Genomic DNA, 19,077 nt, shown 5'->3' on the forward strand with positions numbered 1-19,077 from the left:
TGTCACATGGATGAGGAGTTGAATTTTGTAGCAACAGACTGCCAATTACATTATTTGCCAAGATTTTGACCTTACTATCATCAGAAAAACAACCAAAAGAGTGTCTTCCTTGTTGAAGCAAACATAAGGCTTTGCATTAAAATAGAGAAAGAAGCCAACAAGTAAATGAAACACCATTTTTATAGTCGTAGACTATAAATGTATAATCCTTATATGCAAGTAAAAGCATATCTATACTATACATAAAAGTGCATTAAGTGTTTCTTACTTTTTTATGTACCTATTTTTCCCTTAATGGAAACACTATTCTCCTATCTAATTAGCTTACTCTAAGATACATTACCTGATAGTTAACATTGCCTGACAGTTTAAGTGTGGATGTATACAAGAATATAATGCTTCATTTAAAGTTTGATTTTAAGTTAGAAAATGCAAGCTTCATGCTAGATCAAAAGCTGAGAAACATGCTACTAACTGAAAAAAAAAAACATGTTTTAACATATCTTATATTGCATGATTATGAAATCGAGATAAAGAGTAGAGGGATAGCCATATGCTAAGTTCTTCACAAAATTAATACATTTTCCTTCTTTTACTGATATTCACATCTATCATTTGTTCAAATCCAATTACAACAATCAAAATTTACAACTAATTTAGTGATTTATTTCTCCAATCAATAATTACGTGCGACGCACGTGCATTTTAATTTCTAATTATTCTAAAAATGTGTAAAGCCCAAATTGAAAGGCCCCCATTAGCATCAAGAGAGAGTTAAAATCTTGACATTGCCTACGTTCCAAAACTTGAGTAAATATTCATCCCCAATGACCAAAAAGTTGTTTCTACTTGTATTGAATTGCACTATGCCTGTAGAAGATTTGGAGAGCCAATCATAACTTCAGGTTATATAGCCTTGGGTATAGTTCCATTCAACTAAGTATGAGTCTCCATCTTTGTTTGTGCCACAAGAAAAGAGCCTAACAAGTTTTTAATGCTCACTTAGTGAACAGGGAATAAAAAAAAAAAAAAAGAATGACCAAGTACAGTTCTATAATTAAGCACTTGTCTTTTACCATCATCACCATAGGCCATTCTTATGCGAAAATAACTATTGCATCAAAGACAACCCTTGGTTCTATATAATCAAATAACCATGTTTTTGTCTCTCTATTTGTCGATGTGGCATATTCAAACTGCAAGCATTAATCAAAAAAATAAAACAAGAAGAAAAGAAGAAGAAGAAGTAAACCGAATGAAGTACCAAAAATAAAAAGAAAGTCTTTAATGGTAACAAGTATAGAAACTACACAAGGATATCTTCCTTGAGATGTGCACATAACGAGTTTAAAGGGCCTCTATGACCTTCAAATGTGTATTGCTTGTACCAGTCACTGTACCCCATACCTAACATATAATATAGAGATAATTAGTCTATTTTCTCTAATGAGTAAAACTACTAGAATTTAATTTTTTTATTGTTTAGACCTGAATGAGTTTGTTCTCTCCATATGTTATTACAAGAATTTGATCATATGGTGAAGTGAATGCAAGGTTATATACACCTCCCAAGTAAGCATCAATCTTTAGAGTTAAAGCTAGTATGGAAGCTAACATGCTTTAGAATTTAGTAAGAAAAAGGACAATAGAAATAGCTCCAATTGTTTCTTGATGTAATTACTGATAGCATGATAACAATACAACTGGACAATGTTTTTGAAATATGCAACACCTATTACACTGGATATAAGGAATTATATTTTTAACAAAATGAATACTTAGAAGATAGATATCACATAGGAAGTTTGTTTCCTACATACTTACCAGAGAATGAACCATATGGCCTCCATAAAACATGATATACTGATATTTGTTGATTTTGATCATAATCAAACTGTATTTGAAAGGTATTATTTAACATGAGAGTACCAAACTATATTGAAAGGGTATTATTTAGCATAAAAGTATTATTTACCAGATAATGAACCATATGTCCTCCATAGCCTTCAAAGTCACAACTTAAAAATGTCAGCTGATGATCACTAAAGCATATCAAAACGCATAGAATAAATATATGTATACATATGGGATCAAAAGATGCCTAGTAATTGTTTCTTGATGTAATTACTGATAGCATGATAACAATACAACTGGACAATGTTTTTGAAATATGCAACACCTATTACACTGGATATAAGGAATTATATTTTTAACAAAATGAATACTTAGAAGATAGATATCACATAGGAAGTTTGTTTCCTACATACTTACCAGAGAATGAACCATATGGCCTCCATAAAACATGATATACTGATATTTGTTGATTTTGATCATAATCAAACTGTATTTGAAAGGTATTATTTAACATGAGAGTACCAAACTATATTGAAAGGGTATTATTTAGCATAAAAGTATTATTTACCAGATAATGAACCATATGTCCTCCATAGCCTTCAAAGTCACAACTTAAAAATGTCAGCTGATGATCACTAAAGCATATCAAAACGCATAGAATAAATATATGTATACATATGGGATCAAAAGATGCCTAGTAATTGTTTCTTGATGTAATTACTGATAGCATGATAACAATACAACTGGACAATGTTTTTGAAATATGCAACACCTATTACACTGGATATAAGGAATTATATTTTTAACAAAATGAATACTTAGAAGATAGATATCACATAGGAAGTTTGTTTCCTACATACTTACCAGAGAATGAACCATATGGCCTCCATAAAACATGATATACTGATATTTGTTGATTTTGATCATAATCAAACTGTATTTGAAAGGTATTATTTAACATGAGAGTACCAAACTATATTGAAAGGGTATTATTTAGCATAAAAGTATTATTTACCAGATAATGAACCATATGTCCTCCATAGCCTTCAAAGTCACAACTTAAAAATGTCAGCTGATGATCACTAAAGCATATCAAAACGCATAGAATAAATATATGTATACATATGGGATCAAAAGATGCCTAGTAATTGTTTCTTGATGTAATTACTGATAGCATGATAACAATACAACTGGACAATGTTTTTGAAATATGCAACACCTATTACACTGGATATAAGGAATTATATTTTTAACAAAATGAATACTTATAAGATAGATATCACATAGGAAGTTTGTTTCCTACATACTTACCAGAGAATGAACCATATGGCCTCCATAAAACATGATATACTGATATTTGTTGATTTTGATCATAATCAAACTGTATTTGAAAGGTATTATTTAACATGAGAGAACCAAACTATATTGAAAGGGTATTATTTAGCATAAAAGTATTATTTACCAGATAATGAACCATATGTCCTCCATAGCCTTCAAAGTCACAACTTAAAAATGTCAGCTGATGATCACTAAAGCATATCAAAACGCATAGAATAAATATATGTATACATATGGGATCAAAAGTGTGATGCCCCCACTTCTCCCTAAGGCGAACCAAAGGGTATCCGCGGGACGCCTGCCTAACTCTCGCCAGGACTCAAACAATTCCATTCAACTTATAGCCGGACCACACAACACACGCCAATAACTTAGATACAATAAATGCGGAAGTATTCAAACTTAATAATAGTCATCCATTCTCCAAACCACACGTCAGAATACAGATTACATTTCGTCCAAAGGGTCACATCACGGGGTATCTATCAGCTTGCCACCCGCACGCGAGCATCCCCTACGGAGAGTTTCGCTTCGTGACTCTTCACGAACGAGAGGCTCGGGGCTTTTCCAGACGAAGGACTTAAGGTCCCAACTGTCGGCATATGGCTCTGATACCAACTGTGATAGTTCTCAGGGTGACATTTCCATACCAAAAGTACAATTCCAAAACCAAAGGCATAACCAAAAGTAATAACAAGCCCTAAACAAAAGTACATCAAGAGGGCTTCTCCATTTTACCTCCGAGTTCAAACCTGTTAAGGAAAACAAATCTACAGGGTGAGCAAAACGCTCGTGAGGCCAAGAACACACATGCAGACACATAGTTCAGATAACAAGCCCAAATACAATTCAGGTAATAGCTTGCAAGTAATTAATAACGCCGATAAAATGTAACTAGAAACAATTCAAGGATATGGAAGCTCTCAGGAGCTAAGTTCCACATTTGCCGATGTCATTTGTATATCTCCCCGTGATGACTCTCCGTCAACCGGGTTGATATTTTCATATCCGTAGTTCACCACTTACTTCTCATCCGTCCACCATACACCACTTCGGGCCCGCACGACATTTAGAAGGCTATACTCCACGAGTAAGCCAAGCAAGATCTCTCAAATAGATCAAACTTATCATGTAATTCTCATGGCTCACCAAGGTTCCCGACCAAGCCCATGCCGGCTCGAGTTCCAAGGTCGGCCTATGAGTTTGGGCGTCCCCCATGTATCATGTAAGTGTCGAGGAGATTCACTCCAACGACGTATGCAATCATAGCATACCATGTCATGTATTCAAGCATTTGACAGGTTTAAGCAGGCATTTCAAGTCATGTAACCAGGCAAATCATGTTAAGCATGAGTCATTCGTTTCAAATGAGAACGAGTGCGATCAAGTACACACTCGACTCCATTTTTGTCAAAATCGAATAGGCTACGCATGTAATCAGGTAAGTCAAGCATGAATCAAGTCCTTAGAGTTCAAGTAATCATACACTTGACACTCACCATTTTCCTGTAGAGATAAGATTAAGGCGAACATCAGGGATATGTCGAGCATTTTTTAATATCAGCTGGCACCCTGTATCTGTATCCAAATATATGTCTCCCATGCCAATCACTTTGCATGCGACCTCATTTCCCATCCTAACATATCCAAAATCTCTTTCGGTGTAGGTTGAGAAGAAATGCCTGTGAGGAGTAACATGGTAGGATGCACCCGAATCAACTATCCAATCACTCTCATAATAAATAATATTCATCTGACCATCATCACAGAACACAAACATATCATCATGAGCTGCCGCAACTGCTGTAGTCTTTTCATCACCTTTTTCCTTTGCCTTACCATTTTTCTCAGTTTGTTCCCGTTTTAGGATTCTGCACTCCTTCATATAATGTCCATTCTTTTTACAATAATAGCATGCAATATTTTTTCGCGACTCAGACCTGCCTCTAGATTTGTCATTCCTGTTGTAGGGTCCTCTACTTTTGCTTCTCCCTCTTCTTTCTTTCTTTTCTGTCATTAGGGCCTGGGTCTCATAGACAATTTCTTGTTCCTTCCTCCTGAACTCTTTATTCATCACGGCCTCTTTTGCAATAGCCATGGTCAACACACCATTCGGAGCTGAATTGCTGACGGAGACTACCATGGTTTCCCAACTATCCGGTAGTGAACTGAATAGTAATAAAGCCTGTACTTCATCATCCAGATTCAAATTTAATGTAGTTGCCTGGTTTATCAATCCCTAAAAATTACTCAAGTGTTCAGTCATATCTTTCCCATCTTTATATCTCATTCGAGCAATCTGCTTCAAACAGCTAGCCTTATTCAAACAGATTTTCCTTTCATACATACTCTCAACCTTTTTCCATAATACATCAGCTCTGGTGTCATTGGAAAAATGTTGAAAAATATTTTGACCAATCCATTTTCTAATATTGCCAACAGTTTTCATGTGCATAACGGTCCATTTTTCATCACTCATATCACTTGGTTTGCTTTTATCCCCTAGAACAGATTCAAACAAATCTCTACAATACAAGTAGTCTTTCATTCTAGGCTTCCAAATTGAATAATTAGTGGCATTCAATTTTATCATGCAACCACTATCTGAATCATCCATTTTTAACCAATACAAATGAGCAGCCTAACCTGACTGCTCTGATACAACTTGTTGGAAAAGAGGTACCAGTACAGGCACAAAATATTAGAATTAGCCCAGGACAAATTTCTCTTTCCCCAAGTACCAGTTAAAAATAGGAACAAACCAAATCACCAAGTAATAATACCAGCAGTGATAATAAAATGCAAGAAAATTAAAAGGCACAGGATACCAAGATTTTTACGTGGAAAACCCAAATTGGGAAAAACCACGGGACCTAGTCCAGTCAAAATCTTCACTATCACAATAATGGGAATGCACAGGTCTATTCGAAATATTCGGACGACAATAATAGTACCAATATCAACCAAACAAATTGCTACAAAATTACCCCCAAAAACTACAACTGTAAAAAAAAGTGAGTTTGGAAAGGTGTTACCAAACGAAGAGAAAATCAGAAATCTGAATCGGTAGATAAGGAAAACTTGACGAGAGGATTGCGTGGGTAAAATTTCGTCTCAATCGGGTTTCGAATCGCCCTCCAATCAAGACCTTGAAGTCTCTCTCTCTCTAGCCCTTTCTCTCTCTTCATCTCACTCAAAGGTGGCAGCTGGCCTTTTTTCCTTTCTTTCTCGCACAAGGACCAAAGCTTGAATCTATTCTTGCGGCTGCTTTTGCTTTTTATTTAAGCTTGAGAAGCCCTCAAGCTTTTGCATAAGTGGGTTGGCCCACAAATGGGTTGGCCCACACCCAACAGCATCTATGTCTATGACATCATATATATGGTTGCAAAAAGAAAAGGGAATATGAGCAATGTTAGGAGTTTAGAAGACAATCTAAAAGGGAAATGAAATTTCACTAAATTCAATGGCACAGATGTAAGGCAAATTAATGCAATTAAAGGTTTTAACAAGCTAATGTAAGGCAAAATTCCAAGGTTGTTTTTCACATGCAAAAAGGCATGCCTATAAACATAGAAAAAACTAGTTAAACCATAGATAAATTGCTTCACACACCTATTTTGAGTTTTCAACATTAAATTGTAACTATTTAAGAATTAAGCGTTCCATTTACCTAGGAGGTTCACTTTGTACAAGGCATAGAGATTCTTTTTTTTCTTTTTTTTTTTACATTTTTGTGAAGGCATTAGATTTAAATATAGCAAAAAGATAAGTAGCGGATGGCAAAGAAATGTAAAGCATTATAAGCAATAAATTTACGAGAAAATGTAATATTGATTTATGCAATTTGTCAAAAAAATTATTTTATGTAAAGACAGACTATCCTCATGATTGATGCCTAATGAAATCTTATATGATGCATTGAAGTCTTATTTGAAACGCTATATAATCTTATTATTTTGAAATCCTCTTTTCACATGTTAATAAGAATTCTTATTTGAATTGATGCCTAATGTGCATTGATATAGTACATATAGTTTTTAAAATTGATGTACACACTCATATTTATTAAATTTCGCATTTCCTTATATATTTATAAAGGATTTTGGTTTGGAGTAGTTGTTCTGATGAAGCAAAGGGGAACATCAAAAGCCTGGTTTCAGGGCTGAAAAGGATACATTGAACAAAGCTACCTGTGAAGTTTTTACGTAGTGGAATGTGGAGTTATTTTGGTTGCAGACAACTGATTCCATACACTTAACGCCCCCACTTGGGTGACATGCCCACATTACTGAGCCTGGTCCCTGAAGTGCTTTAAGATTCTTAATTTAGCCATCATAGTTTTTTAGTATTTTATTGTTTTTCTAGTCCGTGCTTCTTTTAAGCAAAATTCTGGATCCGCCACTGTTCTGAGTCTAAGGTCCAATTTGGATACTCATAGTGAGTGGCTAAGATTTTAGTTTGTGCTGTGGCTTAGAAAGATGAAGGTCATGGTTATCATCAACACTCTTTTTTTTTTTTCGATACGATAGTTTTCTATACTATGGGGAGGGCGAGGGCCTGAAGAGGTCTTGGGGTAATCCGGAGGGGACTAAACCACCACCGGACCAGACGGGTGCACTACGCACTCACCTGGATTTTTTAAGTAAGGCCACATTTAATTGTGGCAAATTGGTGGGAGGCAAGGTTCAGCAAGTTTTAATGCATTAGTGGTGGTTGTTATCATGGCGGCACTCATGTTATATCTATGAAGTTTAACAAAGCTATCATTAGCAACTATTTATGTATCAATACAAATAGAAACAAATTACCATGCACGAACAAAGCTTAGCATGTCCTTTGAATGAAAACCCTCGATTTTAAAAATTTCTTGCAAGTCATACAAATTGTTACATAGACGAAAAAAATTTATTTACTGCATTCCAAAGTTCTCATCACAATTTTCAGGCTGCCTAACCTCCATTGGAGTTATTGGTAGTTCTATATGAATTGAATTAATTTGTACAAGAGATCCTGAAGACTTGGGTGGAGAAATTCCTTCCACGGCATTATTATTTCTCTTCATGTTCAAAAGGAAACAAATAAAACAGTTGCACCAGGAGGAAATTTGTTTTAAACATAATTTTGTCAACCATGAAATGAAACAAATGACCTAAGCAATGAAAACTGACTAGACGCACATAAGGTGAGATCGATTCAAATGGTTAGCTATTGTGGTATTAGTCACGGTCACAAATATTAGTGTTTAATATCTTTTGCTGCATATCGGAATAATGTTAAGCAATGCATTTTTTTTTTATGTAGAGTGTTTAAAAAGATTGGAAACCAATATAAAAATCATAAAATATTTGTGACCAATTCAGAGAACTGATAATATACACTAAGGGGGCGTTTGGTAAAAGGGTATCGGAATGAAGTAATGGAATAAACTCCATAACTGGTGTTTGGTTCACTGGTATGGGAATTGAAATTTTGGAATGATTTCTAAAAATTTGGCATCTCTCCATTCCCTAGTAAAAGGGTGGGTTTTGTCCAAAACCCAAGTATGATTCCAAAATTTTATAATTACATAATATTTAGTATAATTAATATTTATATATATTATATATTTATATTATAATATATACATATATAATATATTACAATTATAATATTTTATTATAATATTAGTATATTATATAAATATATATTATAATTACTTAGTTAAATATAATTATATTTATATAATATAAATTTATTAATATTATATAATAATATATTTATAAATGTATATTATATGTGCATATAATTATAATATATACATGTATATAATATTAATAAATTATATAATTATAATTATAATTATATTTATTATTTTAAATATAATAATATATAATAATAACTATATCTAATATTAACATGCATTATAATTATATAAAATATTAGTACAATTAATATTTATATATTATATAATTATAATTATATATTTATATTATAACATTTGTATAATTATAATTAAATAACATTTGTATAATTATAATTAATTATATATATAATATTTAATTTAATTAGTTACAAAATTATAATAATGATATTATTATATTATATAATTATTTAGTTAAATATAATTATACCTATATAATATATATTATAAATTTATTAATATTATATTATAATATATTTATAATATATATGTATATTTATAAATGTATATTATATGTGCATATAATTATAATTATAATTATTATTTTAAATATAATAATATATAATAATAACTATATTTAATATGTAATATATATTATATTTATATAAAATAGTAGTATAATTAATATTTGTATATATTATATAATTATAATTATATATTTATATTATAGCATTTGTATATTTATATTTAATTATATATATAGTATTTAATTTAATTAGTTACAAACTTATAACAATAATATTATTAGTTATATGTATTATATAATGTATATTAATTTATGTAATATAATTAATATTATCAATTATACTAATAATTATACATGTTTACTAATAGAAATTATTAATTAGTTAGACTAAATTTACTAATACATTTATACTAATATATTTAATTAGTGAAAATTTCTTAAATCCCATTTACAAAGAGCCAATAACTATCATTTACGATGTGGTTTATAATATATTTATTATATTCTATTCCAAAAGAGTCGACGAGCTAAACATCAACTATAGTAATGGTACACAATCCAGGTACTTGAACCAAACAAATGTATTGGAATGAATGACTTCATTCCAAACCCAGGATATCCGATTCCGAATCCGAATCCGATTCCGATGTACGAACCAAACGCCATCTAAGCATCAATTTGACATGTTACATGTTCTCTAAATTGCATATTTTGACACTTCGCCTAATGAATTTTTTATGTTGTGGCATTTATGTCATCTTATCTAGAATGTCTTAAATATTTTCATACATCGAAGACTACAATAGGTTAATAGATATTGTATGTGTCATATATATGATGTCTTTCTACAAGTTGTGGGTTTTTTTTTCCAAGAAATTAGAATAGAATTATTTGAAATTTTATATGATATTATATACAAGACAAAGTAATGGTAAAAGAGTTGTAAATCGGTAAATATAGTAAATAACTAATTTAAAGATAACTAGTTCTCCTTATTCACCTAATTCATCGTACAAAAAGTGTTAGGTGCAAAACTGTCAAGTTTGACTTCACTAATTGGTGAATCAAGTTCGAATAAACTCTTGCTAAATCAAGTTTGATTCGAGTATCAAATAGTTTGATTCATCATTCAATCCTAATCAAGAAATGAATAGAAATAATTGAAACTAGGTAAGAAATGAAGTCCAAATGACATAAATTAACACCTCACACAAAAAAGAAAAACCCACTCTAAAACAGTGATCTTCACAAGAATATAACCATAGTCAAATGTATGCATTGACACGTGTCAAGCATGTGCCACACTTGGGTGGGGGAATTTCTTCCACTACAATATTATTTTTGTCCATGTCTAAAGAATATAGGCAAGATAGCTGCACCAAGAGGGAAATTGTTGTGTAACATAATTTTGTCAGCCATGAAACAAATGGCATAATCCATTAAAACTGACGAAATTTTTTTTTTCATGTACAACATATGTACAATTCAGAGAACTAATAATATACATTGACATCAATTTTACATGTTAAATGTTGTCTAAATCACATATTTTGACAATTCACCTGACGAAATTTTTTATGTTGTGGTATTTATATCATCTTATATATAATCTCTTACAAAAATTTCATACATTGATGACTATATTAGGTTAAATAGATACTAAATGTATCATATATATGATGTCCTTCTACAAGTTGTGAATTTTATTTGAAGAAATTAGGTTAGAATTATTTGGAATTTTATATGATATTATGTGCAAGACAAGGCAATAGTAAACAAGTTGCAAATTCGTAAATATAGTAAAAATTGATTTAAAGATATAGTTCTCCTTATTCACCTAATTTGTCATAGAAAAGGTGTCAGGTGCAAAATTGTTATGTTTTACTAGACTAGTTGGTGAACCAAGTTCGAATGAACTTTTAGTAAACTAAATTCATTTCAAGTATCGAGTAATTTGATTAATCTTTCAGTCATAAAGGAAAGCTAACATAAATTAACACCTCACATAAAATAGCATGGACCCACTCTAAAACTATGATCTATACAATGTAAAGGAAAAATCAGCTCAAAACCTAGCTAAAAAAGGCCCGCACAAAATCACCAAAAGGGGAAAAAACCCAATTATCTTAAAATCCATTAAATTAAGCATGAGAAAATATATGAGAAACCATATATCGGAGAAATTAAGTTTTATTTGATCAAAACAACCCTTGTCAGACTTAGAAATATTTTTCCTTGCGACAACTCCCAAGAAGACCTATCATCAATCAATAAAAAAATGGGCCAAGAAAAAATATGTAAAACTCATAAACTGATCTAAAATCGTAGGTGAATTAAAGGGTGAAACATAACCATGAATTTACTAGTTTTAGCCTTGGAAGTGAACAAAAATAGTAGAGAGTGAAAATAAAATATTTAATTGATATTTTTTCAAATACAGAAGAGACAATAAAGTACTATGCAGTTTAATTCTCTTCCTTCTCTCTAAAAACCTTCTCTCTAAAAAGCCTAGTTTCTTCATCACTTAGTTGGCATGGCTGCCCTTCAGCCATCGGCTGAGGGGCAAAGGTCTCCTACGGAAAAAAAGTCCTTTTCTCAACTTTTCTCACAGCCTGCTACATCACCTATCAAAATTCAGCATATGTCTGTTTACAAGGGTGAAGCTGCGGTTATTTTTTCCAGAGAAGATGTGGACAAACTTGCGGCACCGTTTAGATGGACTTTGGTTGGAAAATTTTCTCATGGAAGACCTTCATTGGAGGATACTCGCAAATTCTTTTCTTCACTAAATCTCAAAGACCAAGTTTCCATTGGTTTGATGGATTATAGACATGTTTTGATTAAGTGCACCGCTGAAGTAGATTTCAACAGGATTTGGATGAGAGGGATTTGGCAATTGGGTAAATACCCGATGCGTGTATTCCGATGGACCAGGGAGTTTCATGTTCATAAAGAGTCATCTCTGGCTCCAGTTTGGGTAGATCTTCCTAACTTACCTATTCATTATTTTGATAAACATTCTTTGTTCTCCATACTTTCTCCAGTAGGAAGACCTTTGTTCTTGGATTCGGCAACGGCTGCTGGGACACGACCTAGTGTGGCCAGGGTCTGTGTGGAAATTGATGTATCGAAGCAAGTTGTACCAAGGGTCTGGATAGCTGTTGAAGGAGAATCAGGTTTTTGGCAAAAGATAGTACCAGAGAATCTGCCGTCATACTGTTCTTATTGCTGGAGATTAGGTCATTTATCTGTCGACTGCAAGAAAAATTTGACTGAGCCTCGATCCAAGCGGCTGCAACATGGTTTAAGTTCACAAATCCACAAGGACTCAATGCTAGTAACTAAACAAATGCATTTTACTAATGGGAAAGATACTGATGAAGTGCCAGTTCCTGGTATGATTGAGGATGAAGGGACATCAGCAGATGCAAGGGGGAATAATGTACGATCTGTCCAGCTCGAAAATAAAAGCAAATTAATGGATACTGATGTCGGTTTACAAACACAAAATGGCGTGGATGACATTGAAGGAAACACAACAGCCGATACAATGAAGCCTCCTTTATTTGTTCAACAAGCCATTGATGCAGAAATACTAGTGACACAACATGGAGATACTGATGTGGGATTACAAGAACAAACATTGGATGCTGTGGGGCAAGCACAACCTATTTCGGATGATGGTTTGAAAAACATTACCCAAAATCATGATTGTGAAGGGTCCCAGCTGGTCTTGGACACTTCTTTGACAGATTTACAGCAGCAAAGGGCCGAAACAAATGGCATGGCCGACAATCAAATACCTTACAATTTCAACAACAATGATTGTGAAGGGTCCCAGCTGGTATTGGATACTTCTTTGACAGATTTACAGCAGCAAAGGGCCGAAACAAATGGAATGGCCGACAATCAAATAACTTACAATTTCAACAGCAATGATCGTGAGGAGTCCAAATCAATTGCAAAGCAATACTATGAAGCTGCTGCTGCTCAACATCACAAGGCCGAAACCAATGCAATTAGCAATCTTTATGTTGATTTGGGTGGGGACCAGCCGGACAACTTCACTTCCAATATGCCGAATGTAGTCATATTGCCAACTGGTGTTGGCGCTTTATCTCCACGCCTGGTTGAAGCTCGTGACAAGTCCTTGGATCCATCATTAAATCCGTTAAATATTGACCAATCTGTTGTTGACGTCAATAATGGCCGACAAACAAGAGGCAAAGGTGTGCGGATTATTGTGCCATCTGATAGACAATTACGGTCCACAACATCTTTCCAAAACTCATTCCGGGTTCTTTCTAATGATTAGTGGTATTTTTTGGATTATTAGAGGGGTAGCTAAATCCCCTAATTTAAGAAGAATGATTAAATTGGTAAGATTTCATCGTGTTCAATTTGCTGTGATTTGTGAACCAAAATTAGATGTGTCTAAAGTTGAGTCCATCCGTCTAAGGTTATCATTTGATCATGCCTTTGTTAATCTTTCTGGTGATATTTGGGTTTTTTATAGAAGCCCTTTTGCATGTTCCATTGTGGGTAATTCGGATCAACACATTTCAATACATGTTCAGTCTTCATTCTTATCTAGTCCAATTATCATGTCGTTTGTCCATGCTAAGTGTTCAGTCGAGGAGCGTCGAGATTTATGGTGCAATTTATTAAATGATAAACCAATCTCTCTTCCTTGATGTATTGGGGGTGACTTTAATGTCATCTTAGCTGCTCATGAAAAAAGTGGTGGTCGTCCATTCACAATATCGGAGGGGGTGGATTTCATGTCTTTCATGGAGGAGGCTGGGGTTTTTGATATAGGCTTTTCTGGAGCTAGTTTCACCTGGTCTAATAATCGGAGAGGTAGAGCCAGAGTTTCAAAGAGGTTGGATAGGTTTCTAATTAATGGGTCGTGCTTGGAAATTTCAGATGTAATTTCTGTGATTCACTTGGCAAGACATCCTTCAGATCATGCACCGTTGAAGATTTCTTTTGCGGATCAATCAGACAATAAGCCGCGGCCTTTCCGTTTCTTGAATATATGGACTACCAAACCCGAACTCTTGGAGGTTATTCGACAAGCTTGGAATCAAGATGTGGTTGGTTCTCCATTACGTGTACTATGCTCCAAATTATTGGCAACGAGGAGGGCTATTCAAGTATGGAATAAACAACATTTTGGAAATATATTTGATGCTGTGCGATCTACGGAATTGGCAGTCCAACGGGCAGAACAAGTTGTGGATCAAAATGCCTCCGAGGAATTTCATGTTCAGCTTAGCAAGGCTCAGGCGGAATTACGTCATGCACTATCAATTGAAGAACAATTCTGGAGCCAAAAGGCCAGAATAAAATGGCTTGCAAAGGGAGATCGTAATTCAAGGTATTTTCATGCGGTTGTTAAGCAGAGACGAGCTCAAGGAAGGATACACCGTATCAAAAATTCCAATGGTATTTGGGTGGAGACGAATGCTGAAATAGTATCTGAAGCAATAACATACTTCTCAGATATTTTCACAACGCCCACTTTACAGTCTTCTACTGATTTGCTGCATTTAATTCCGCCTATGATCTCGGAAAACGACAATGACAAATTGGAGAAATTACCCTCGATTGAGGAGGTCTATCGAGTTGTGAGATCAATGGATGGAGATAGTGCTGCGGGCCCAGATGGATTCTCTGGCAAATTCTTTACATTTGCATGGGAAGTTGTCGCCCAAGATGTTCATAATGCTATAATCAGCTTTTTCTGTGGGGCAGAGTTACCTCGCTTCATCACTTCTACCTCTATTGTGTTAATTCCCAAGACGGCAAATCCTCAGGATTTCTCTCAATTTAGGCCAATCAGTCTTTGTAATTTCTTCAACAAGCTAATATCCCGGATTTTAGCAGATAGAGTGGCTTCTATATTGCCAAAAATTATTTCTCCCCAGCAAACAGGATTTGTGAAGGGACGTAATATAACAGACAATTTTCTTTTAGCTCAAGAGATAGTATCGGGCATTGGAAAAAAGAATAGAGCTGGAAATGTGGCAATGAAGCTAGACATGTCTAAGGCATATGACCGGGTGGCATGGGATCATATTATTGGTGTTCTACGAAGATTTGGTTTTGGGGAAATATTCATTGATCTTGTATGGCGATTGATTTCTAATGTTTGGTTTTCGGTCATTATAAATGGGTCATCCCATGGTTTCTTTAAATCTTCAAAAGGACTACGTCAGGGTGACCCTTTATCGCCTGCATTATTCATTATAGGAGCTGAGGTTTTGTCTAGAGGTTTGAATAATCTTGCCTTGCACTCGGGATTTGTGGGCTTCAGACTTCCACATGCATGCCCTTCTATAACACATTTGGCATTTGCGGACGATGTCCTCATATTTGCAAATGGATCTTCACATTCTTTAAAGGCCATCATGCAGGTGCTACAGATGTATCAAAGGTGTTCGGGACAGTTGATAAATGTACAAAAAAGTTGTTACTTGGTTCATCCATCCTTGTCACTTGCTAGAAGAAGGGTGATTGAACGTATCACAAGTTTTACCTGCCATTCATTTCCGATACGTTATTTAGGATTCCCTCTCTACTACGGAAGGTGTAAAACATCATATTTTGGGGAAGTATGTCAGTCTATCCTGGGGAGGATTATGACATGGAAATCAAGGTTGCTTTCATTTGGAGGTAAGATAGTTCTAATCAAACATGTATTAGCATCAATGCCATTGCATCTGCTCTCAGCATCGATTATCCCAGCTAAAGTTTTTAGAACTATAGAAAATGCTTTGTCGACCTTCCTTTGGAGGTCATCATCCGACTTGTCAAAATATCACTGGATACGGTGGTCTCGGATGTGTTATCCAGTTGAGGAGGGAGGAGTCGGCTTTAGAAGACTTCAGGACGTCTACAGAGCATTTTCATTCAAGCTTTGGTGGAATTTCAGAAAGGGGATGTCGTTATGGTCTCAATTTATGAAAGCAAAGTACTGTAGACGAAAACATCCCTGTCAGGTAGAAATCAAAGCAACGGACTCGGCACTCTGGAAAAGGATGGTGAATGTGAGTCGACAAGTGGAACTTTCTATGCTATGGGTGGTCAAAGATGGAGCTTGTCATTTTTGGTACGACAATTGGTTGGGTAATGGTGCATTATTCCTCCAAGCGACGGTTATCCCAAACTTATCATTTAGTAACTTTATCAGTAATGGACATTGGGATACGAGTCGGTTATGTCAGTCACTGCCAAGTCAAATGGTGACCTCCATTTTAAACCACCCAGTCCCCGAAGAGGGGGGTGAAGCGGAAGTCATATGGATGCCTACTTCTTCCGGAAATTTCTCTCTAGCTTCAGCCTTTCGGGATATTAGGCAAGCCCGTAACACGTCAATGGTGTTTGATAGAATTTGGCATCCTTGTCTTCCTTTGAAAGTTTCTTTCTTCATGTTAAGACTTTTGCTGGGGAGACTGCCAATACCCGACAGTTTACGTAACATTGGTTTCCATCTTCCATCAAAGTGTTTTTGTTGTCCATTGCCATCTGAGGAATCAATTGAACATTTATTTTCAAATGGCAATATAGCATCAACAATTTGGAATTATTTTGGAGCTGCATGTGGATTCGATTTGTCAGCGTCATCTTTGAGACTCCGCATAGTGGGTTGGTGGTTGAAATCATACGATTCTGAGATACGTCGGTTTATTGGACGGGTTCTTCCCTGTCTTGTGTGTTGGCATATCTGGAAGGCAAGAAATAAAGCAATGTTTGACGATGTTCAGATGAGGTCGATTGCCATTTGTCATGCCATTTTCTCCGAAATCCAATCCATGGTGGGAATTTATTTAAAAAAACCTCTCCGAGTACCATCTTTTTATCATTTGTATGACTGGCCTAATTCATCGGAGGTTGGGTTTACATATAAACTTGTACGATGGGAAACAAAGGAATCTGGTCGGCTCACACTTAATACGGATGGATGTTCTAAAGGTAATCCAGGAGTGGGTGCAGGCGGTGGAGTTCTTCGGGAGTCAAATGGTCTACCTTTGATTGGTTTCTCGGCATATTTTGGGGAAACGACATGTCTCCTTGCAGAAGCTCGTGCCCTCCTTATTGGTCTCCAAATCAGTGCACATAGGGGTTTTTTGAATCTCAATGTGCAATCTGATTCGCTGTTATTAATTGGAATTCTCCAGCATCGCATTCATTGTCCTTGGCACATTAGACGGGTTATTAGGCAGATTTGGCAGATCATGGAAGATCCAGATCGATTTTCCCACTGTTACAGAGAAGCAAACACAGTGGCTGATGTGTTGTCCAACGAGGGTGTATCTCATCCACAGCAGCAACTCAGGATATATGAGACATTTAATACATTTCCACCTATGGCTCGTGGAGCAATTCGTCTGGATAAGCTAGGAATGCCTTCAATTAGGAAAATTAGGCTTGTGTAATAGTTTGATTTCTTATCTAATTAATAAAAGAACTACTTTTTAAAAAAAAAAAAAAAAAAAAGTACTATGCAGTTTGTAGTCATAGAACTAGCAAGAGAAGCCTTTCTTTCTTTCTTTTCTTTCTTGTTTCTTTATTGCATTTTTTCCAAAGTACTTTTGTTTTTCTCGTTTTAACTTATGTTTTTCCAGTTGAGGTTATAATTAATGCATTTTGCATGTGAATTTATAGCAGGGGAGAGAGATAAACGGATCAACCAATAGGAAACTGCCAGTTAGGTATTAAGGTATAAGGCTTATTAGTATCTATTAGCCAAATGTGTAACCCTAGTCAAATGTGGGTATTAACACGTATCATGCACGCGCCACAAAATTAGGAATTTCTGTGACTGTTATTTATTGGGTAAGTGTGAGATAGGAGACGCTTCAACACTCAAGTGGGTTGGAATTTGTGCCTACGTAATACATAGAGTGTTTGAGATGACAGAAGAGTCTAATTTTGGGGCAGATACCCTAGCGTCTAAGTTGTAATTAAAAATAAAAAAGTGGAAATTGAAATTAGAAAATAAGGATTGCCCTAAACCTGAAACTTGATATGGTGCAGCTTTGATAACAAATTTAAAAACTTGCCATGCACTAAAGGCTGGTAAGTATTAAATGGTGGATTCTCAAAATCACAACAGAAAAATCTTATATGACCATTAGATGTATTTTTATCATTTTTCTTGACGACATAATTTAATGTTGATGTGGGGATAAATTTTGAATAGTTAAAGTATGAAAAGAAGAAAAAGTTAAAAGGAAAAAGATTTTAAGCAAACGCTAATGCAACTTTATCATTTTTTTCCTCAAAGAAAAACTATTGTTGTTGGAAGTATGCAATTGACTTTGAGGTTTTTAATTATTGGACATGCACAAATTGGTCCAATTTATTTTTGCATAACTAAAATTTTTTGAATAATAGTTAGCATGGTAGAAGTGAATCTACAATCGTAATTTTGTTAGACATTACTCTTAGGGATGGTTTACACATTGTTGTGTCTCCAGAGGGGCATCGATCCCTTTGACGTTGAACTGGACTCGTTGGTTTTAGTTCGTATCTTGAATCGCTTAGTAAGTTGTCCATGGGGCATTCACACGGAGGTGCAGCAGTTGATGGGAGTGGCGCATCATTTTCCTCGAATTCTTCACTGTTACCGACAGGCGAACCAAGTCGCGGATATATTGGCAAATTCTGGTTGTCAGCAAGCCCGTGACGATATATATTTGGCAGTTTCAGATTTGCCCCGTTTAGCGCGAGG

The 19,077-nt window shown here is 34.8% G+C and overlaps 1 protein-coding gene across 1 annotated transcript; it reads left to right on the top strand.

Annotated features, from left to right (window-relative positions):
• Positions 1 to 14,128: 14,128 nt before the first annotated feature.
• On the top strand, positions 14,129 to 17,779 carry LOC140017009 (uncharacterized). The gene has a single exon (XM_072071354.1). It carries the CDS (start codon positions 14,129 to 14,131, stop codon positions 17,777 to 17,779), a length of 3,651 nt encoding a protein of 1,216 aa, XP_071927455.1.
• The last annotated feature ends 1,298 nt before the right edge of the window (positions 17,780 to 19,077 follow it).

The sequence above is a fragment of the Coffea arabica genome, chromosome 1e (genome assembly GCF_036785885.1).
Source record: "Coffea arabica cultivar ET-39 chromosome 1e, Coffea Arabica ET-39 HiFi, whole genome shotgun sequence".
Lineage (NCBI taxonomy): Eukaryota > Viridiplantae > Streptophyta > Magnoliopsida > Gentianales > Rubiaceae > Coffea > Coffea arabica.

Coding starts and splice junctions, on each gene's coding strand:
- LOC140017009 (XM_072071354.1), top strand. CDS start 14,129: ATGGAGGAGGCTGGGGTTTTTGATATAGGCTTTTCTGGAGCTAGTTTC.